Consider the following 21967-nt stretch of genomic DNA (forward strand, 5'->3'; position numbering starts at 1 on the left):
CGGAAGTACCGGTCTATCGTGTTCGGCCCTCATCGATGATCATCGGCTATCAGGCGACTTTGGTGGGACTCGGCCATCGGGATTGTCAACGCTGGCTTTCGGACGCCGAGACCCACGCATCCCGCTTCTTTCGTGATTGCAGAGCAGACTATAATTATACAAGGCCTACATCTGGTCAACAAGTAGGACTTTCCTAAACGGTCAGGTACGCGCGACTCCACATAATGATTGCATCAATTGAGCCTCAAAGGACGTTCAAGTCATCGAAGTTGCAAGGCATCCTTGACGATATACTTGCGAAGTATACACGAGATGGTACAGACAGCTTGAAAGGCGCTGCCTTTGTCGCCGTGAATCAGAAAGGCATGGCTCTCGGGTATGAGTTGATGGAAGCTGAGCAAACTGCTGATCCGAAAGTCTCTTAGGCAACACCATCTACTCAGGATCGGCCGGAGTTCGAACCTTTGATTCAAGTGGGGGCGAGCCATTTGGGCTGGATTCTACCATGTGGATCGCATCGATTTCGAAGCTGTTCACAGCCGTGAGCTGCCTGATTGCTGTAGAGAAGGGACTCATGACACTCGATACTAATGCCCTAGATGTCATTCCACAATTCTCGGACTTGCAACATCTCACCGGCTTCGGGGATGTTGGTGTTGGTAATCGCGTTCCAATACTTGAGAAGGTTTCTGGTCCCATAACTCTCAGGTGATATCTCCCTTCATGGATCTGAGTCTGTGCAGTGCTAAGATTCACTAGACAGCTCTTGAGTCATTCAAGCGGTCTCGTATATTCCCAGCATCATCCTGGTCTGAGAGAATGGGCGCAATACATTGGAAAAACTGATCACCCTTTCTCTGGTTCTTATGTGGGTTCGAGTTTCGTCAGATGTGCGACTGTAACTAACACATCTAGAATGGTTTATTCGCTCCAACTATCTATCCTGCAGGAAAAGGTTGGGCTTACGGCACAGGTATGGACTGGGCAGGACGAATGGTTTGTTGCAGTCAAGTCGCTATTCCTGTTCCTCTAGAATTAACGTTCATTCAGGTCGAGATTGTGAGTGGACTATCTCTCGAGGATTTCATGCGCGAGAACATCTGGACTAAGCTTGGAATGACTTCCACAACATTCCGCCCCGAATTGCGTCCAGATTTTGCAGCAAGGCGTGTATCGATGGCGATAAGAAGCCCTCAGGACAACTCCTTGCAACAAGGCTCAGTCCCCTTCGCCAACCCAACCGTCGACTACTCCGGTGGTGCGGGTCTCTACTCCAGCACTGAAGACTGCGCCAAGTTCATCGCAGCACTGATGGCCGGAGGAGGTGTCATCATCTCAAGCCAATCCGTGGACGAGTTGATGAGCCCTCAACTCGAGACAAATAGATACTTCCTTGATGTCATTAGAGGAGCTGGAAAGAAGCATCTTGGACAGACATGGCCGGATGACGTCGAAGGCACGTTTGGCCTGAGTTCCTCAATCTGTTTGGAAGACTTCCCTGAACGCCGGGCGGCGAGGTCTTGTAATTGGTCGGGGATGCCCGGACTACACATTGTAAGTTCAAAGCATTGCCGTCACCAGGTGCAAAGTAATTGGCTGATGTAACGTAGTGGATGGACCGAGCAAGCGGGATCGGGGCAATGCTAGCCACGCAGGTGCTGCCTCCGGGAGACGCAACAGTCACACAATGTCTCCTTGAGCTCGAGAAAGCCTTGTATCGGTGTTCAGTAAAGTAAAATTACTGTTCCTGGATGCTAGCAATACAGGTATGGGGGAATGAGTTTCAGTGCGCGCATATGGAGACGTGAATCTGGCTGCGAGCAGACATGAAATAGGAACAAGGGTGATTGCAGAGCCATCACGATTTCGCGTCAGGCGTCCATCAAGTCAGTGAGCGTGGTACATACATATGAGCAAAGCAATAAGTGTTCGTACGAAAAAAGTGACGCCGTGACAAAGGTTTACCTCAGCATGACAAGGAAGAGCCACAACCAAAGGGTCCTATTCTTGCAGGTCGTTAGACTGCTAGATTCAATCTTGACTGCGTGCGGTGATAACAGCAAGTTCCTTCTCTTTTGCAGACTTCTCGAGGCTAGCGATCTCTCCCGCGTCAATGCCTTCAATGACCCCTGTCACCATGTATGGAATAAGAGTCTCCTCTACAGGCAGCATCAAACTCAATGCCGAATATACCACGGATGATATGACTATGCCATAGTACCACTTGAAGTCAGCGACATATTCAGCACCGCCAATGTCGATCTTGGGATTGACTGCATGGATCAGACCCGGAAGCGTTGGTCCAAGGGCAGCTACGAGTGCCACGATGGCTCGCGAATTAGTACCGTAGCTGTGAGCATACCGGCCCTGGGGATCATAAAGCGCAGGAACGTCGAGCATCTGACGCTTGACGAGGAAGAAATCCGAGCACAAGATGCCCTGAATCGCATGTTGTCAGTATTGGCACCTAGTACTCCAGAGACTTGTCAACTAACCATGCATGGCGCCAGAAAGATGCCTAAGGAGCTCATGGAGTTCAACAATGAGCTCGCCGAAGTTAGAATCTTCCACGGCACTATAGCCCAACTGCCGACGACAGTGATAAAGATTGTGCCCCTCTTGATGTTGATCCACTTGGGCCACAAGTTCACCATGTCGTTGGCACCGCTGACCACAGTGGCCGAGATGTTGACGCACATCTGTGCCAACAACCAGCTGACGCCACAGAAAAATGCTGCAGCTCGTCCTCCAGGGCCATCCCACATATCAATGATTGAGACGGGGCTCCACAAATATTCTCCGTAGATTGTCTTGGATGCTGATGTTACGACAATGCCAATGATGGCTATCCAGCTGCATACTAGAGGGAACCAGAGACCCTGATAGAGAATATCTCGCGGTTTATTCATGTATCTGGTAAAGTCCGGGATGTTGACGCCCACTGTGGACCTTCAGGGGTAGTCAGCATGGCTCTGCAACATGAGACAGGCAGCAATCATACCAACTCGCGGTACAGCTGTTGAGCGCCCACATCGTCAGCCACGCCTTTTGTGAGCCCGAGACTTCCGCACGTTGATTCCAGACGTCTCCACTACCTTTGACTTTGACACAGATCCAGATCAGCATGCCTACCACCGTCATGGTCATCATGATGGTCTTGGTCATGAACAACCACTTCATCTTGTGAACAGGTATAAGCAAAAGTGGGAATTGAATCATCCAGAGGACAGAATAAGCGATCAAAGCCTGACTTGTCACGCCAGCAGATGCCGGCAGGTGATTGATCATCGTGCGAAATGAGGGCCAGATGGCTCTGATCACCTGTGTCATTGGACCGACGGCGAGGTAGTTTGTGATTCCATGCCAGAACATGGCAGTGATGAGTCTCAGTATCACTGGGAACTTCGCGAACTGGTAGCCGAAGGATGCGCGCGCAAGTACGGGGAACGGTACATGACACTTGGCTCCAGTATAGCCGTTCAACGTCATAGGTATGGCCATGATGGTCGATCCGACGATGATGGAAAAGACTGCCTCCTTCCTAAGAACAATCAGCTGTAGGTCAACTAATAATACCTGGGTCATAGTCTCACCATGTCAATCCTACGGCCAGGATAGTACTTCCTGTAGTCCAACTCTGGATACTGATCACATCGCTGATCCAGTAACCAAGGTTTGTCCAGTAGGTCCACGTGCGGCGCGACAGAGGAGTGGGATCCATGTCAATGTTTGTTCTGACACCGGGAGGTGCCCAGCTAGACTCCATCTTGGGCAAGATCCATCCAGAGAGACTGGCCTTGCCCGAGAGCCTTTTCTTCATCGCTGCAAGCTGTGACATGGCTTCGCTTGGGCCTGTAGGTGAAGTCAATGTGGAACTGATGTGGCAATCACATCTTGTAGTATTTTGTAGTCGGCGTCTGTGAACAGAAGCGGTCCAGCCTATCAAGACAGGTGTGTTAGAGTTTGGAGATAAGGACACCTCTTGGGATGTGGGTATCAGAATCCCAAAGATACCCTCAGCAGTCACACGCCACGCCCTGAATATGAGTATGCGTGCACCAATCACGGCCGCCTCTTACACTTCGAAAGAGATAGTGGCTGGAGGTGCGACAAAGGTGCGAAGGATACCGCTTATCTTGTAGCCCCGCACTTGCCAACTCCCGCAGACGCCAATTTAGACTTTGTTTATCCTATCTACACTTTTGACCTCGAGTCCGCGGGGTCAGACAAGCCGATCACAGTCTTGTCTTTGTCAACGCAGCATATGTGAATGCTCCTAAGTTTGTATAATACGACAGTCAATCAAAGCACCATCGTCATGGCGATCGATGAACCCTCTTCTCCGTTGCCAGCTCTCGACATACCAGTCATCGATATCTCCGGATATCTGGCAGGCGACATCAAAGCTACCAAAACCATTGCATTGCAACTGAACGCAGCAGCGCAGGCTCCAGGGTTCTTCCAGATAGTCGGTCACGATATCCCAGCAGATCTGCGCGAAACGCTTCTGGACCGCGTCGTTGCCTTTTTTGCACTCCCAGCAGACCAAAAGAATGCACTGCATCGCAACAACTCCAAAGCCCTTCGTGGCTTCGAGACTCTTGGTGAACAACAGCTTGAACCCGGGTATGCGGATGTGAAAGAAGGCTTTATGGTTGGCGCAGAAGTTGAAAGCAAGAACGCCAGATTTTTGCAGGGACCAAATCAATGGCCTGCGAAAGGTCAGGGCGATGGCCTGGAGGGCACGTTCATGGAGTACTTCCATAAGATGCGCGATCTGAGTAGGATCATGTTTCGACTTGTGGCTTTGAGCCTCTCTTTGGACGAATCTTTTTTCGACGACTTTGCCTCTGGACAGGATTGTAAGTGGCGCTTATTCCAGTTGTATCTGCACGTCTGACGAGCTCAGCAATCGCCATGTGTCGTGCACACATGTATCCGCCAGTGTCGCTTGAAGCGTCGCTGAAGTCTCGTGGCATCGGCGCGCACACGGACTTCGGTGCTTTGACTTTGCTGTTGCAAGACGACGGTGAGCCAGCCGTGGCAACTCGAGTAGTGCAGTACTGACATACGTCGCAGTCGGTGGCTTGGAGGTCTTCCATCGCAAGACAGAGACATGGCATCCAGTCAAGGTCGTCAAAGACGCATTTGTCGTCAATGTCGGAGACATGCTAGGTCGGCGATAACCTCTATAGCTATTCAGTCTTGCTGACTCCTTGACAGAGCGATGGACGAACAACCATTATACTTCATCTCTTCACCGAGTCACATCACCAATCAGCGACAAGTATCGCTATAGCGTGGCATTCTTCAATGAGGGCCTCTTGGATCAAACCATCGAGTGTATCCCGACATGTTTGGCTGATGGTGAGATACCTTTGTATGAGGCAGTGCGTGTAGAAGAACATTTGCGACAAAGATATGGATCAAGCTATCTCGTTTGAATATGAACTTTACTGCTTAATAGTGTATGAATCCTTAAGCAATTGCAGAACAAAGTGTGGTTCACAAGGTAAAGCCTGGCCTGCCTCCTCCGCGTCCTTCAAGGAAGCACCTGCTTTGAGTACAATGATGTTGTCGGATATATTGTACCCAGCAAAGCAAGTATCTCGGCCTGACTCGTGGCCTGAATCAGATGGATGCCGCCGTCTGGGGCCGTGACAAGGTCGTCTCCTCCACACTTGGTAAGCACCTCCTTTGCGGTGTGTACGTAGGCCGGGGAACCGAAAGACATCACTGCGGCCTCGTTCATCATGGCAGAGACTTGGTAGGAGAAGCGATGACCACGCGACATCTGACCGACATCCGTCGCCGAGGTATGTCCGTCCTTGTATTCCAGAAGCAAACGCAGCTGGTGAGAAGAATCATGCGAGCCAGGAACCAACGACAAGGAGTAACGCTCGAGTCCATGTTCCTGGTCGTCGATGATGGATACAGGAACTTGACCTTTGTCGAGAGTTTGCTCGGCCGCTGCGACTTCAAAGGGAGGCGCAGAGTAGTAATCCTTGAACTTGTACTCGAATGTGGCCTCTGACGAGCTTTCAACGACAGGTGCAGGAAGGATCAGTCCATATCTGTACTGGAACTCGTAGCTATTTTCCGTGCACAAGACAGACTGTGCAAAGTTCACAACTGAAGCTTGAGTCGTCTGCTTGGTCATGAGCTCGGCGATGAAGACCATTCTTGACGTTTCGGTAAATCTCATCCCCAGTCGCCCTTTGGCAGTGTCAGCTTGGATAGGTATTACAACGTCGTCGAAGTTCTCGAAGGGCAAGAGTGCATCACGCAGCAAGATCATCTGATGAGGATATTCGTTGTGGATCTGCATAAGATGGGCCAAGCTCCGAGGTCCGAACATGAGGTAAGCGACCTCGGGTTTGAGGAGATGTCCTTCGCACGGGCTGCGAATAGCGTACTTTGGATCGAATGAGACGTTCTCTGTCTCACGAGCAACGGAGACGAGGGCTTCACCAATCTTGACGGCCTGAGCTGCAAACTCCTTACGACTGGCATCCTTGAGAGGGATCACCAGACTCGATTCGCGAGTCCCAAGAGCCAAGTTAGAGGCGAGATTGTCTATAAGCATGTGACGAGCGGTCGGCTGGCCCTCAGGATCAGGACCGAGATTATGCAGCACGGTCTCGAGCAGGGGTGCGCAGCTCTCGACAACTTGACGAGCTGTGTAGACTCCCGTCGGGAGTGACCAGAGTCTTCCCTTGATCATGGTTGGGCCATCATGACCGGTGACGAAAGGTGAAATTGCCTGGCCAATTTTGAAGTCATGGAAAGCAGAGACCTCACATAGCCGAGACGTGAGAAGTGGCGACATGATCACCGAAGTGGTGCTACATGCTCGCACGGAAGGTATGACGACTAGCTATATGCAAGGTCAGAGACATTGCACCAACAACAGAAGCGTCGTGATGAATTCTGCTTCCAAAATGCGTGCGCGGAGATGTACTCACCGAAGTCAGCTTTGCAACGCTTGCAAAATGTGGAAGGCGCGAGACAATGATCATGGGTCAATACCGACCAATCGATGGTAATGAGTCGAATGACAGAGACTGTATTTCGAGACTGCGGAGACTCATTCCATTTATAACTCTACGCCGGCCTCATGGGTATATCGGAGTTGGATGTTGTGGGCGTTGCAACTCCGGACGCATGTACCCTTTGTTCTCCCTCCACTGGAGTGCTCGCGTGCTTGATGTGGACCCCGACCAATTGGCTCCGGCGTCGACCCTTCACATCGCACTGATCTACAGCACAAACATCATATTGCTAAGAAAGATCGCCGGAGCGATTGGTTCAGCATGTCGCCATCGCTAATCTCCGCTCAGGGGCAATTGGGGATGTGTTCGTCGTAAGCGCCCTCAACGTCCGTTGACTCTTCACCAGTTTATAGCTTGTGAGTCGATGAATTGGGCTTTTGTCTTGACAACAAGCCTTCGGACGACCGATGCGAGGCGTCATGAAAAGTCTAAGCTAGACAGGGTCGCAATCATGGATCTTATCAGCTTGGACATGTGCTCTCCTACTCAATGTAGGCCTCCAGGGTTTTGATCCGTCAAACCAGCTGTTCCAAGGCGCAATGCACAACAAGATTTCGGAAAGACTCCGTATTCTGGAATCCCATGTCACCAGCGAACTGCGACTTGATGTGATCTTTTGGGAAGCTTGCCATCAATGATTTGATGGTTGGCTCATGTGCGAACACTTGTAAGAGCGACACAGACTGTCCATCGGTGATGAAGTCTCCATTTTGTTTTCGAAGCACGCTAAGCCATTCTTGTTCTGTTTGTGCGTCCCAGACGGCTGCAGGGCACGGAAGAGGCATATTCCAGATCATCTCGTCGTTGAGTGGCTCATAGTATGGGTCGCGTTCGCCTGTCTTCGCGTCTCTTGTCGCAAAGTGATTGACGATGTGTGCAAGAAAGATCATTCTCCGGGATGTTTCCGCAACGGATCAAGTCAACCAGGCTGAGGTTGCTGGGGCGTATCGCATCACTGCGTCGGTAGTCATTGCAGCTGATGAATCTGTCGCTTCAGGGTGTGACTGACAGAACCGACGAGTCATCTGTTCAATATCAGGACATTGTAGGGGATGTCACTTTCATGGAGGCCGGGCTCACTTTGAGTAGAATAGGCAGATTCAATCCCTTCGCCCGGAGAAGAGGTCTCCAATGATTATTCACATCTTCCTCGGCGTCGGATAGCTCCATCATCTCGTACAGCCACATGGCACGTATGCTGTCCCGTTCCTCGATGCAGGATGTCTTCGGCTAATTACACATGTCATCAAACGATACCTCTTGAAACCTAGGAGTACTCACAAATTCTTCGATAAGACGTTGACGCTCCGCAGTCATGGCGCGTTGTGGGAAAAACTTCTTGCTGCTTGCGTTGAGACCCAAAGCGCACATGATTGCTGTAGTCGACTTTGGCAATTGAGTTATAGTACCCGCTGGAGGCCATACAATCCGCGATGAAGAAGTGGGGTGTGGTAGTCGTCAGAAGAAAAACACGTGGGATATGTGCGCAAAATCTGGATCATCTCAGCGACATCCAAAGAGGGGTAGGCATGACACTAAATTCAGACCCAACGGTCACTGCGGAATTGGGAAGTGGAGGCGCAGATGGCGTCGGAATATCGGTGATTAGCATCTGAGCTGGTGGAGATGGCAATGTAGTATTCCATTGCTGTGTGAGCCAGTCTGATGAAGTTGTTAGGACCACATCCTCTTGAGCAGTTCCAGTCGCACTGAAATTTGCTGTCGACAACGCACTTGGGTCAAAGCAAGAGTCAGCCTGCCCAAGATCGACAGATGGTCAGACATTGACCTGAGGTGTCCAGAATGAAATTGACACATTTGTGGTCCAGCCTACAGTGTCAGTCGTCACGTCTGAGGTGAATTCTGGGACGGGATCCTGAGGATCGCCAGTATACGGTAAGCGTGCCGTCTAGGTGTGGCAACTCCTCGTCCTAGTCACACATCAGACGCCAGCTCGATGCGTCACAATTCGTGCAGGCTATGTGCTAAAGGCCTGCTATCACACCGTTGCACTCCTCTTCGCTGAAAAGTGTTTAAGACAGAGCCTTACATAGAGGCCAGACGACTTCGGAGGAGCTGAAATCATGATGTCTCATCTCGATCTATAGTCAGCTTAAAAACGATGTACGAATTCGAGCAGGATATATGCGCTCCAGATTCCGGGGCAAATAGATGCATAAAGCGCTTGGTGCCTCATGAATAGGCGCCTGCATCGTCCTGTCAACTATTTACGTGGATCGCACCAAACATGGCCGCCCTCCGGTCTTTCCTGGCTCTATACTCGTGATTTATCATCGTTCAGTCCGCAGTCGGGGTGCCACGACCTTCAGAGTGCTCGGCGACTACTCTGAATGGTGTACTTGTCAAGGGGTAGGTAACACATCCTCTTTACTTTTGTACCTGGTATCTTGAAGAGTATGTCATGACCATATCGAGGAAATAATGCGCAGCTGGATCGCTAATGTCAAAGCAGTGTTAGGACAAGATCACCTTTACTCGGGCTTAGCCCTGACACCTTGACCAATGCTTGCAAACGCATCAGGAATTGTGCGAGCGCAAAGGATCGAGCCATAGCGGAAGCTGCTATAAGAAAGGCGTCTGTAAGTGCAGCTGCTGTCAGCTCTCAATGCCCGGCCAGATCTGCCAACGTTATCACCAAAGAATACTTCTTTCCCTCCACGTTTTGCAGTTTCTCCAACGCCTAGTATGTCAAAACTTGTTTTTGTTCGCGGTCTTGACCAATGCCGTTTCCCAAAGCCCAAGAACTACATCCCATTTCCCGATCAGAGCGTCAAAGCCGTTCTCCATGCTTGTGATTGTATTTATGGGAGGATTCCCAACAACTCAGACTGATCTGGAAACCACAATCCAGACAGATGTCGCAACAGAAGTCAGTGCTTCTGCATATACAAGTATCTCCGCAGAGACTGGTGTATCCACAATCACCGAGTACACAACGTTCACAAGAGCCAGTCGCACGTCTGTGCTGGTAGTGACCAAGAGAGCCGTTGTCAGTATCCCAACGTTGTTAGGAGGGTACTCTGACAGCAGCTTGGATTCAGCTTGCAGCAAGGCAGCTACCTCTCCAGGGGCTGTTGTCATTCTTACTACAACCACAACTACGGCTACTCAGACATCCCATATGAATACCACAACCACCGCCGTCTCGGTGGTCACAGTTGTATCGTCGACCAGAGAGCAATCTTTGACTACATTCACTTCAACTTTCTACTCGCCTCCCTTGCCCACTCAGGTAGTTGTCAACCCGTCTTTTGAGATCGGTGGCATCCCTGGTAGCTCTGGCCAGTTATCGCCATGGGTCAATGGCCGCCTGACCTATACCCAAGAGAGCCAAGCCAATTATCATGAAAGCTTCGACGGAACCTGGTTCACGTAAGTCATCGATACGCGAATGGATTATTCCGCATCAAGAAGCGATTCCCCTGCGACTGACCAAGACTGACAGAGTTCTTTACTCGCCTGTGTCTACTCTTTCACAAATACTTGCTGATCTGGCACCTGGTACCACCTACACTTTACAGTACCATTATCGATTATATAAGGTGTCCAACAACGAAGGCACTGAGATGCTAACAGCTAGTATTGGCGGACAAGTTGTGGACACTTTGTCTGTTACCGATTTAACTCCCCTCGTACCTTACTATGTATCGAGGAGGGCTACATATGTCGCGACCGCAGATACAGCGACCTTAGTTTTCGAGGTGGCTGGGACGACCCTCGTAAGCTTCGTTTTAGACGACATTACTTTGACCGTCGTCTGAACCACTGAATGTGGATAGTCCGTAGCACGTCAATGCCGACTCTTTGACTCAGATTCGTGGGCTTGTTTACCTGCACACGTTAGCACTCCCTAAATCACCAACAACAAGTCACATCATCCCGGGTGAGATCCGGGATGGGAGTCTCGAGTATAATCTCATAACAATCTCTCTAGCTTACGTTTGCTACAGTCCTAGGATAATGTCCAAAGCCTGCTTCAATTTTTCTTCATGGCGACTCTCATTCAACCCTGACCTCCACGCAATAATTCCATCAGGTCGTACAAGTAGTGCTTCGTCACCTGTAAGTTTCCATGCCTCTATTGCAGCACCATTCTTATCCCTATAAGCGGATGACGCGTTGATGGCAAAAGCGTCGATAGGCATGATCTGCTTTTTGGCGGCCTCTAGCCACGGAGAATCGGTTTCGGTGGTGAAAAGTACAAAATTTTGTTTGATCAGATCCAGACTGGAAAGTTGACCTTGGGTTGATGTGAGTGCAACATGCGGAATCCTACCTCCAGGCAGCGCATATGGCTTGTATGAATCCTCAACAGACTCTGTAAAGTTCGCATCGTCTGTTGGACAGATCGCACCTTCCGTATACCGGTCACCCAATTCACACATGATATCCGGGAGTTCTGGCTCATGGTCATACCCTTTGCCGTGGAAGACTCTGCTGACAAGTCTGACGAACGCCTGCTGCACGAAGAAGTTTGCCCCTGGTTACCGCTCTTGGTTGTACGTTGTCAGTAGATCCGGAGACGCGTAGCCTTTGAGCACATATGCAAGCTTCCAAGCAAAATTGTATGCACCCTAGAAAGAATCATGTCAGCCGACGTTCAAGAGTATCGCAATCGTGTTCATACTCACCGCCACGCCAGTATTACCTCCCATGCCTCCTGTTGGTGGCATTACGTGACATGCGTCACCGACCAAGAAGACGCGTTCATCTTCTGAAGCAAAGCGATCTGCCGTAAAAGCGACAACACACCAGTAGGATATGCTCTGAACTATCCCTCCCCAAAGAGGCCAGAGACGTTGGCGCCTTCGAGCAGGCTGCATCGGTGGAGTTTTCTTACCTTGACCCCATCGTCACCAAGCTCGCATATGAGAGATCGTTTAAGAAGTAAGCGCTTCCATTCTATACTCTGCGTGTTTCTGTGCTGACTTTTGTAGCATGATGGGTCATGGCGATCCAGATGCCGCCACGGTCGCCTCTCTCGAGAACAATCTCAAAGAATGCCTTGATTACTACGAGAGGATTCTTGCAAGCCAAGACTTCGTCGCTGGAAGGGTAAGTAAATCGAGTACTCAACTCATCACCACCGTCTTCTGACAGGTAGATACTCGACAGCATGCAACATTGGTTGACCTCTTCCATGTTCCCTGGCTCGCTTTCCTCCCGCGAATCGGGCTCCAGGATGAAATTTCTTCCCGCGAGAACGTCAAGGCTTGGGGGAAAAGACTGCAAGATCGTCCTGCTTGGCAGAAGATCTCAGAGCGAGCAGCACATTAAGAAGATATCAAGGTGTTGTCCGGTTACTTAGTCATCTAGGATAGTCTGCGACATGGCGAAGAATCAATTGGAGACGGGTGATGGACTTGTAATGACTAGTGTTCCCAACGCGAAGATTGATTTGACAAATGCTGGATGTAAAGTGAGGGAGGCTCTGAGCCCTGAGTGATTGTCCGACGAGAGCGGGATTGAAAAAATGGGAGCCGGTCCCGCATCTCCGCTTCCCATAGCAAGCAAAGGCTGTCCGCCCCTTTCCCTCCCAACCACTCCACCTTGTAGAATGATTAGGCCTTCTGAGACGCACGGAATTCGGCCCTGTGGTTATCCGTCACTGCTTCCAACATCGGCCTCTCTCAGTCGCGATCACAGCTGTCAGCGCTGTCAACGGCGCAAGATCAGATGCACTCATTAACCGTCACTACACCAACCTGTGCACTGATATGGACATAGCTGACGTCGCACACACAACCTTTTTCGACATAAAAAAACCACTAAACATCTAAGATGCTGACCTCCATCAGGACATGAGGGTCATACCTTTGTAACGGACTGATGCAACAAAGATGACGTTCTGTGCGGCGAGATATGGAATCGGAGACTTTGTTCAAAGCGTTGGCCTGAAGAGCAAGGACGTCAGCTTCGACAAATTGAAAGCCGTTCTGGGACTCAAAGCTACCTTCGACAAGAGATTCAGTGCCGACTCAACTCCTTACAATGTTTTTGACCAGAAATATCGTTCGCCGCCTAAAGCTGACGTATCGCTTCCCGAGCATTTCCCCTGGGCCTGATGGGTCCATCTAACAAAGCGATAAGGATGATATATAGCAAGCTTGTTTGACCATACTCCAGATCCAAAACTCAAGCTTCGAAACCAGGTCCTCACAGCGTTTCCACTGGCACACTTAAGACCTTCTAGTACGTTAAGGCCCTATATCTGTCGTACGCGCATTAGCTCTGGATCCTCTACAGATTTCGAAGGCGGTCAAGACGTGGAAGCAGGTTTCACTGGCCTATAAGCATAAGTCTGATCTACTACTTGACAAAACACAGGGAGCACTTCAAAGCACCTGACGCTCTCACTCTTAGAGCGTGGGATCGTCACGCATGTTTTCAGATTAGGCAGGGTTTACAGGTTGTCACCTGTTTCTATATCGAGTCTCTGCGGGGAGAGAAAACTTTGGGTCCATCCCAGAGCGTAGACATGATCACAACACGGATACTTACATAGATGATGGCAGTCCGTGTAAGTAGAAAACGCGGCAATAGAGTCTCTGGAGGGATTGCCATTGCCATCATTAGTTTTGTTCGGCACAGAAAGTAGTGTACAATCATGTGATCACTGGCTTGATCTTGTCAATTGTGAGGAGATTTTCCCATACTAGTATGCTACCTGATGGAAGGTATGCTATTATGTGAAGACAACTATGACAGACAAGATCACCATAGCTAATGAACCCCAATCCAATCTGGTTCGCCGCATCTCCCCTTGTCCTATCACACTCATGTTAACCAGCCCGTTTGAAGTCATAGGGCGTCTCGTCATCTACTCACCAGTCTCAACTTGTTCGGAAACATTCTGACAGAACCCAAGAAATCCAGTAGGCAGAAAGTTGTGAATGCACTTGTTGAAGTTTGTCTGGTTCGAGGTGCAGTAATGGACACAATTGTCTTGTACGCGGATCGTTGCCGGATTTGGGTCGACGCAGCAGAGTGCCAGGTCTGAGAGGAGGGTGCCATTCACTATTGTGGGTGGTAGACTGACTTTGCACACCCTCTGTCCCTCAGTCCGGTGAGGTTGTTAAGTGATTTTTCTGTGCTGATATCGCATACAAAATTTCCTGTCGGACATGTATATCTCGGTGCAGCCGAGCAGGTGGTGGTCGTGGTCATAGTTGTGAAGTATTGTTTAGGACACTATTGGGTATTCGGAATCTTGGACATGATGATGAGCAGCATCCTTTATGTGATTGAACTTTCATCTCCGTCCGTAGCAACCGGTGCATGCTCGGCACACCTTATAATGCCTTCTTCGGGAGACTCAGAATCAATTCACAACGTGCAATTTTCCATCCATCTGGTGTTGTAAGGATTGATGTGCGTCATGGTGTGCTGTTGCCAAGATCCGCGTAGGCTGTAGGTCCACTCAGTATTTCTTGGCTATCGCTGCCAATCTGCGCCAAGGGGTCAGGTACGGACGTAGTCCGGCTGTCGGATCTAATGCTTTGACCTCCAGTGGGGATCGTCAGACCCGAATTGCTGATCATCTTCGCACGTCTACATTGTCCATATATCACTCAGAAAGACTTTTGTACGACATGGGTTTTCCCAGGATGTGCGCAAGCGGGTAGCCATACTTGCTCGCGTGGATGATGGTTTGACTCAATGAGGCTTGTGAGGTTATATCATCACATTCTTGTGCTCATAGTTGTGCAGCTCTGCCTCTACATCAACCATATTCGACACTACTCTTCGAGTCGCTCGACTCGGCCGAAGGAACGGCCATGATCTGTTAATTGAGAGCGTCAGTCGTCTCGGCTCATCATCGAGGATACTAGGACCTTGGAGGAGCGGCTTGTCACTAGCCTCCACTAGGCTGATATGCGTGTAGAGAGCTGGGGTTCGGTTTGCCCGCCCAGCTGCCCGCAGATATTACGAGATCCCATTCCGATCGCCGACGAAATTCGTACCGCCATGTGGTGTTCAGAGACTACGCCAAGATGATCAGATGGCTCAGCTCATCGACTCACTGGTGGTAGAGCGTACATACGTCGGCAGGGTACCCCCTTTCCGCATTGTTGGCCCGCTGCTTTGCCTTGGGCGGCTTCTCGACCTCCCGACAAGCGCGCGATATACCGCTTGGCCACATGACCCCCTGGACGAAGGAATACCAGCGTTGAACATACTCATTGATAATTGACGTTGACCCACGAGTAATCCTTCAGGAGTGGATATGCCAATGAATGACATGGATCTGATGTAACGACGACGTATGCTGCTTTTCCCGCCCGCAGTTGTACGCCTTCCTATAAGAGCATGTCTTCTCGTTCTTCCAAACCAGATTCACTCCACATCATCTACAATCTGCAAGTCTATCCAATTGCGTATTCTACAAGATGCAAATTGTTCGTGCGTTACCGCTTCTCATCTCTGTGGCCAATGCTCTGCCCCATTTCGAGGTTGACCACCCTTCGAAGCGCCAGTCCGATGGAGTCTAATGGCTCTGTTCCGGGAACACTTGCGATCTTTCGGGCTGTCCCATGAGTCTTGAGTACGGTTCTGGTATGTATAACAATGATCGCCGCCAGTCTGTCCAGCGCACTCACGTCACCACAAAGGCTACCCAGAATGTCTTGTGTACGACACTACAGAGTCAATCTATGACAACATCCTCACGTACGTGATTATCTGCAAGGTGTCTGACTGTCAACGCTGACTGACTGGTATCAGACCAGATGGGAATGGGCAGAAATTCGCCTTTTTCAGTTTTCCTGACCCTGGCCCAGGCTGCAAGTTCGTTCTTAGAAGCCCAGCTGGTCGCTCGATGGACGAATGTGGTAGAACTCTACTGTCCGTCGGTGGAGCTGCTTGCCAGCGTGTGGCTTTGTCGTCGACTTTCATGCTCCAGTTCTGTTGTGGTCCTGGTGACTGCGAAGCAGCGGCTACCAAGCGCAGCGATATCTTCTCACGCTCCGCATCAGGGGGTGCGCTTTACCTAAAAAACACAACCACCGGAGAGGCCATCAGCCCATATGAACAGGGCCCTCCGCTTGTCGGAGCGACTAAGCATACAAAGCGCGACTGCGGAGAGTTTGTTGTCACAGAAGGGCCTTACACAAGCATCGGACAGAGTCAGCGAGTTTCCGAGGACACAGGTTGCGGCCCTATTGAAGAGTGCGAAGCTACAGTCACCAAGACCGCGACCCAAAGTCGCACCCTAAGTGTCTCGCTATCTGTTGGTAAGCTAAACTGTATCTGAGCCTGAGAAAACTACTTGCTGATCCGGAAGCAGGCGATCCATGGGGAGTTATCTCGGCGTCCGTCGGAGTTGATTTCACAGAATCTTCAAGTTATTCGAGCGCACGTCGCTTCCCGATCCCCGAAGGTGGCACTGGCTATCTCGTCTACACGCCCTACACTCTTTGCTACGTGGGTCATCCGGCGATTGCGCTGATCAGGGAGTCGAAGTTGAGGTCTGTTACCCTGACACTGATGCGGACGGGAATCTCAGGGGCCAGTTGTCCTCTGCTCTGTCTGTCTCCTAGAGAAGGGATTCCACTACGCTGAAGTGGCTCCACGGGGTCCGTCCTTCAAGAAGGATATATATAAAGATAGAGCTAAGGATTTTGCTTGGTACAACCTATATGCGCTTGTTACGTCGACTGCTTCAATAGAGCTTACTCAAGAAATCATGATCGCTGTTCTAAGCTTTCTGTACATCCTCGACCATAGCTAGTGAGACCCCCTCATCAGCAAGAGCCCTCAGATCATCTTCACCCATCTCTCCGTGCCATTCCTTGGATACGAGATATGCTCTGAACCTCTCATCTTCCTGCGCAAGATCATCTCCCTTAAGATCAGGCACGAAGAAGTAAGTCACCAGGATACCGGCTACGCCACAAATAGCCGCAATGATGAAGGTCCATCTCTTTCCAAGGTGAACCTGGATCGGCGTAAAAGCCTGGGTACCCACAGCTGCACCAGTCTTCCCCAGAGCTGCGGAGATACCATAACAGGTGCCGCGCACTGCTGTAGCATAACTCTCGCTCGAGAGTAGCCCGAGCATGTCTCCGGGTCCCATGTTACCCAAGCTTTGCATCAATCCATAGAAGATGACGAACAGAGGTAGAATCTTGGTGATCTTCTCATAAGCACAGCCAATGATCAGTCCAAAGACAAGGTAGCCACCAAATCCTAGCATCATGGTATTCTTGCGTCCGATGCGATTGCAAAGATAAGCACCAATAATCACACCAGGCAGGGCGATCGCTCCGAGCAACAATTGCCATTCAGCTGTCGATCGGACATTGTTAGGTCCCTTCTTGACAACACCACTCAAGATTGTCGCCGAAAATACTCCATTAGGGAAGGTGATGAAGTCGTACAAGAACCATGCACCGCAGGTACCGAGAAGCCGCTTCCAGTAGTAGCGCAGAACCAGAGTGTATGGCACACGCTTCTTGATCGCACCACGGCGGTAGAGTTTCGAGTTGAGCATTTTTATGCGGAAATAAAAGACAGACAAGGGCAACAGGCAGCCAATACCCATACACACCCGCCAGACAGTTCCGAGATGATTCTGACCAGCCGCAGACAGGACGATAAGGAAGATTGACACCGCAAGAGGTCCGCCGGCTGACAGCGGCAAGTTGGTGACCAAGATGAACAGCGGACCTCGCTGCTTCAGGTTCTGTTCGTTCGCAGCTTCGCTCGCAGAAGTCGAACTTGCAGGATACTCGCCGCCGGTTCCAAAGCCGACGATACCGCGCGCCACGATCAACATCCAGAACATGCCGTGTATAGTTGTGCCCGAAGCCGCGGTCGCTAGGATGCCTCCAATGACGATCATCAAAGTGGTGACGATGATCGCAAATTTGCGACCGAGGTAGTCGCAGGTGAGTCCGACGACGACTTGGCCAAAGACTTCACCGACTAGCAAAGCATTCGAGACGGCAGTGCTGTAGTACGATGTGTATTGCTTTGGATACTCCTTGCGCAATGCGACGTTGGTCATTGTCATCAAGTTGTTTTGGTAGCCATCGCTGATGAGAGCGGCACCACTGGCAAAGATGGTGAAGATGTCACTGAGCCTTTGTCGTGCAGTCCTGGTGTCCACGGCGCTTCCAGATTGCGAGCTCACCTCAGTCGAGGTATGAGGTAACTGATGCTTGGGGTTGCTGTCCTCGCGCGCAGCATCAGATATTGCTGGCCCTTCCATGTCGTGGCAACAAGCTTTGAGGCGTAGGTGCTTCGAAGGTTTGACCAGTTTGAAGAATGGAAATCTTCACTGGTGGTGCCGGACTATTATAGTCAAGTACTGCAAGTCTGGCAATAAACACCAAAGTCTTTAGAGTTCCCTCCACGCGTTCTTCAGGAGCTCATAGCCACTAGAAATTGCGATTGTACCACACGTGCAGCCCTGCAGTACACAATCGCCCCATGCGACATGGAGATTGACATATACTTCCTTACACGAGTGTTGAGAATCAAGAAACTCCACTTTGCAACAGTCTAAAAATTTTGCAGTCTAGAGACATTGAACACGTGCGTGATCGTCGACGTTCTCTTTGGCTGTAAGATGTCCTCGTCCGGATATCGGCACGGCTTCGTTCTCACAGATTTACCCATGTGGATACTTCTTCTCTCGCTCGGCAGGAAGCAAGATGTAGCGGCTGGAAAACGGCATGTCAACCTTATCTGTGGCAAGTGGCACGAAGCAGTCCCCCATCCTTGTGCTTTTCGTCCCTGCAGATACTGACGGTACAGCCCGAAACTTTGCTAATCTTGCAGCCTCAAGCTAATCAAGAGGGGACATTGTCTGACATCTCGAGTGTCGCATATTGCTCGACTACGGGAGTCAGTCCAAGAGCAAAACGGCCATGTCGTACAATGGCAGGATGCTGTTGCGCCAGAGCAGCTTATGCAGATGTCATCTTCTCGTGGGGCGTCGCGGTCAAGCACAAGGTGTCGACATGTGAAATTACGATGTGTGCCAGATCAATGTTCCATTGTCAACTTGGAGTATGGCCGTCAAGGGATGTGAAGTACGTCGCTTGGATTGCGAAGATTCAACCTGCAGACGGGATATAAAACTTTTGGATATCATGATCGAAGTGCTAGAATTCCACAACGAGACAACACGCTGCATCTGTTCTGACGTACACGTGCTTTGACCGACTACACAGCCATTACTGCTCTGTCTTCCCAGCATTGTACTGCGAGCTCTCTGCATCAGATTCAGCAGGAGCAGCAGCGCCAGCAAGACCCATACGCGAGATATCCCAACCGTGCTCAAGAAGATAACTCTTGAAAACGGCATCCTCGTGATCGATGGTATCTTGGCCAATTTCAGGCAAGCAGAAGAAAGCCAGGAAGGCACTCAGAATGCAGAGAGACGAGGCTACCCAGAAGGGATATTGGTTGCCTTTGACGACATTGTCCCCTGCATCAGCCACGAGGATTGGGTAGAGATAGTTGCCAATGAAAGCACCGATCTTTCCAAAGGCTGCGGCTACTGCATAGTAGCGACCTCTTACGGCGGTAGCAGAAGTCTTGGATGCGATGAGACCAATATTGTCACCAGGCCCAACTGCGGGAATATTAGCATCTTGCTGTTTAGTGGGGGTGTCATTGAAAAAACTTACGTTCTCCAAGCGACAAGAAGATGCCGTAGACCACGCAGAAGCCTCCGATGTTCTTTGGGATGGCGAGTTTTTCATAGCATCCGGCCATGATGAAACCAACCACAGCCTGTGCGGTAACTCCGTAGGCAAGAGCTTTTCTGGGTCCAATCCAGTCGGAAACGTACGACCCAGCGAACGCGCCAGGGATGTAGAAGAGGTTGATGACTGTGTTCCAGCCAAAAGTCTTCCACATAGGCGCATCAGCACCGAGTACATTGTCGACACTTGGGGCAGAGTATGTTCCGAAAGCGTATGACGAATAGTCGTAGATGAACCAGATGGTCGAAACAACAAGCAAACGGAACCAGTACTTCTTGATGATGAGCTTCCAAGGGGTCTTGCACTTGGCCATTGTGTTTCTCCTGTACGCTTCAGGTTCTTGGAGCTTGTATCTCATGTAGAACAAAGAGAGAGGAGGAATTACACCTATGCCAAGCATGATGCGCCAGGCGGCATGGAGATGGTCCTGCCCAGTAGCGAGGACCTGTGCGTCTTGTAAGCTCTAGCGAATCAAAACAGCGCTCGAGAACACTTACCACGACCATAGGGACGAACGCAGCCACGACGAACCCTGCATCGATTGCCAAGTTGGTGAACCAGATGAACCATCTGTTGCGGGTACCAGACTCCAGCTCGCCAGTACTTTCGGAGCAGCCGACAGATCCAGCCGGGTATTCACCACCGATACCGATGCCAAGGAGGAAGCGGTAAGCAGCAAGAGCGGAAAGCATACCGTTTATGCTACCATGAGCTCCGTAGGAGCCGGCAGCAAGAGCAGCAAAAACGAACTGGTGGATATTAGCGAAAGTCTACGATGGTTTCGAGGTTCAAAATGCATACCAGAATGACAGTGGACGCGAAGATGGACCATTTGCGAGAGAAGCGATCGGAGGTGTAGCCAAAGATGATGATGCCCACAACTTCGCCAACGAAGACAAGCGAAGTAATGTTGCTTTGGGCATTACTATGCTTATACTCTTGCTTGTAGAGCTTCTTGAGGATAGTGTTTACTGATCCGATGACCTTGAGAACATGTTAGGCAATGCTTGTAACAAAATAAAAAAGATTCTTACTCCATTGAGATATCCGTCGGAGAAGAGTCCAGAGCCACAAGCAATGACGGGAGCGCGTCGCTGCCACCAGGTCTTTGTGGACACTTCGACGGGCGTTTCGTGAACACGCTCAGCGACGTCCGACTTCTCGATGGAAGGCTGCAGAGCACCTGGACGCAAGATGTCTTTGATCGTCATGGTCGCGCTTGGTCGACGACTCGAAGCCAAGGAACTAATGCAAGAAATCTGTGTGAGAACGCTGGGCAATGAGCAAGTCGGGCAAGGGTACAAGATCTATATATGCCACAGGATCAAACGCCACACGACCCGTTTCCGCGGACGCGTAAGAAGCTATGGATGTCTTTGCATAGCTGCAGATAGGCTCACTTGGCCAGACCTGGGGAAAGTGTACACGGGATGCTTCCGAGATCTACGATTCGTCAAGGTCTGACAAGCTCAAGAGGCAGCTCACCAAGCTTTTCTTAAGCTTTCTCGTCAAGTCGTGTAAAAGCTTGTGTCGGAAGGAAACCCCTCCTAGCGCGACACGTGGGGGGTGCAGCGTGCCGCTATGGCTGTCAAGTCGCGAGGGGCTAACCTGCGTTCGCGGCCAGAACGGTTTGGTGATGTCGAAAGATTCTCTTCAAGGCAGATTCTTTTGGGTACAGACGCCAATGTTTGTCTCGATTGGGCGCCATGCAATGTGTCAGCGCGTCACGCTCCTCGGCCGAGTCCGCGACGTGACAAAATGCGGTCTTCTCTCGTGGACCACGAGTTGTGGCTCGCAAAGTCTCAGCTCGGCACACGCGGCACGCCCCCCACCAAACTACCAGACCTTATCAAGAAGCATGTCGCCACCCCTCCCCCATCGGTTCACCGCAAGTCAGACTGGGCCAAGCTCCCTGTCTCAGCGACATAAGTCAAGCTTGGACTGTGGTTATGACATGTGTGTTGAGCCATGACTCTTGCTCTATCATGCCGTGGTCGAATTTGTCGCTGGTCAAAGGATAGCATTCGAGCGTAGTCTAGTCGATCGGCCCATGCGACAGACCTTCATGGCCGCTTGAATCTGTTCTTCTTCTTCTTCTTCTTCTTCTTCTTCTTCTTCTTCTTCTTCTTCTTCTTCTTCTTCTTCTTCTTCTTCTTCTTCTTCTTCTTCTTCTTCTTC

General features: G+C 50.5%; 10 protein-coding genes across 10 annotated transcripts; 5 read left to right on the forward strand and 5 right to left on the reverse strand.

The window, feature by feature from the left end:
• Positions 1 to 505: 505 nt before the first annotated feature.
• M436DRAFT_83835 (beta-lactamase/transpeptidase-like protein) lies at positions 506 to 1736 on the forward strand (the record flags this gene model as incomplete). The annotated part of the gene is made up of 5 exons (XM_013569819.1): positions 506 to 708; positions 760 to 868; positions 916 to 996; positions 1051 to 1554; positions 1611 to 1736. 5 exons carry the CDS (start codon positions 506 to 508, stop codon positions 1734 to 1736), a joined length of 1023 nt encoding a protein of 340 aa, XP_013425273.1.
• A 295-nt stretch (positions 1737 to 2031) lies between these two features.
• On the reverse strand, positions 2032 to 3838 carry M436DRAFT_83836 (putative uracil permease; the record flags this gene model as incomplete). Its single annotated transcript, XM_013569820.1, has 4 exons — positions 2032 to 2439; positions 2496 to 2949; positions 3002 to 3541; positions 3594 to 3838. The coding sequence occupies 4 exons, from the start codon at positions 3836 to 3838 to the stop codon at positions 2032 to 2034; spliced, it is 1647 nt and encodes a 548-aa protein (XP_013425274.1).
• Positions 3839 to 4318: 480 nt separating this feature from the next.
• On the forward strand, positions 4319 to 5444 carry M436DRAFT_52213 (putative gibberellin 20 oxidase; the record flags this gene model as incomplete). The annotated part of the gene is made up of 4 exons (XM_013569676.1): positions 4319 to 4862; positions 4910 to 5029; positions 5080 to 5175; positions 5224 to 5444. 4 exons carry the CDS (start codon positions 4319 to 4321, stop codon positions 5442 to 5444), a joined length of 981 nt encoding a protein of 326 aa, XP_013425130.1.
• A 98-nt stretch (positions 5445 to 5542) lies between these two features.
• On the reverse strand, positions 5543 to 6829 carry M436DRAFT_83838 (uncharacterized protein; the record flags this gene model as incomplete). Its single annotated transcript, XM_013569821.1, has 1 exon — positions 5543 to 6829. The coding sequence occupies one exon, from the start codon at positions 6827 to 6829 to the stop codon at positions 5543 to 5545; it is 1287 nt and encodes a 428-aa protein (XP_013425275.1).
• A 1137-nt stretch (positions 6830 to 7966) lies between these two features.
• Positions 7967 to 8423, reverse strand: M436DRAFT_65680 (uncharacterized protein; the record flags this gene model as incomplete). The annotated part of the gene is made up of 3 exons (XM_013569756.1): positions 7967 to 8077; positions 8133 to 8282; positions 8334 to 8423. 3 exons carry the CDS (start codon positions 8421 to 8423, stop codon positions 7967 to 7969), a joined length of 351 nt encoding a protein of 116 aa, XP_013425210.1.
• A 1003-nt stretch (positions 8424 to 9426) lies between these two features.
• M436DRAFT_52011 (uncharacterized protein) lies at positions 9427 to 9757 on the forward strand (the record flags this gene model as incomplete). The annotated part of the gene is made up of 2 exons (XM_013569648.1): positions 9427 to 9467; positions 9526 to 9757. Coding segments are annotated over 2 exons (273 nt in total), but the record flags the coding sequence as incomplete, so codon positions are not given.
• A 2096-nt stretch (positions 9758 to 11853) lies between these two features.
• Positions 11854 to 12350, forward strand: M436DRAFT_51764 (glutathione S-transferase; the record flags this gene model as incomplete). Its single annotated transcript, XM_013569606.1, has 3 exons — positions 11854 to 11960; positions 12011 to 12128; positions 12189 to 12350. Coding segments are annotated over 3 exons (387 nt in total), but the record flags the coding sequence as incomplete, so codon positions are not given.
• A 3257-nt stretch (positions 12351 to 15607) lies between these two features.
• Positions 15608 to 16634, forward strand: M436DRAFT_83840 (uncharacterized protein; the record flags this gene model as incomplete). The annotated part of the gene is made up of 4 exons (XM_013569822.1): positions 15608 to 15629; positions 15686 to 15743; positions 15798 to 16306; positions 16360 to 16634. 4 exons carry the CDS (start codon positions 15608 to 15610, stop codon positions 16632 to 16634), a joined length of 864 nt encoding a protein of 287 aa, XP_013425276.1.
• Positions 16635 to 16770: 136 nt separating this feature from the next.
• On the reverse strand, positions 16771 to 18285 carry M436DRAFT_65683 (putative glycerophosphoinositol permease; the record flags this gene model as incomplete). Its single annotated transcript, XM_013569757.1, has 1 exon — positions 16771 to 18285. The coding sequence occupies one exon, from the start codon at positions 18283 to 18285 to the stop codon at positions 16771 to 16773; it is 1515 nt and encodes a 504-aa protein (XP_013425211.1).
• Positions 18286 to 19255: 970 nt separating this feature from the next.
• M436DRAFT_51912 (putative MFS phospholipid transporter) lies at positions 19256 to 21000 on the reverse strand (the record flags this gene model as incomplete). Its single annotated transcript, XM_013569631.1, has 5 exons — positions 19256 to 19656; positions 19712 to 20234; positions 20287 to 20538; positions 20591 to 20773; positions 20824 to 21000. 5 exons carry the CDS (start codon positions 20998 to 21000, stop codon positions 19256 to 19258), a joined length of 1536 nt encoding a protein of 511 aa, XP_013425085.1.
• Positions 21001 to 21967: the final 967 nt, after the last annotated feature.

Source organism: Aureobasidium namibiae (assembly GCF_000721765.1).
Source record: "Aureobasidium namibiae CBS 147.97 unplaced genomic scaffold scaffold_14, whole genome shotgun sequence".
Lineage (NCBI taxonomy): Eukaryota > Fungi > Ascomycota > Dothideomycetes > Dothideales > Saccotheciaceae > Aureobasidium > Aureobasidium namibiae.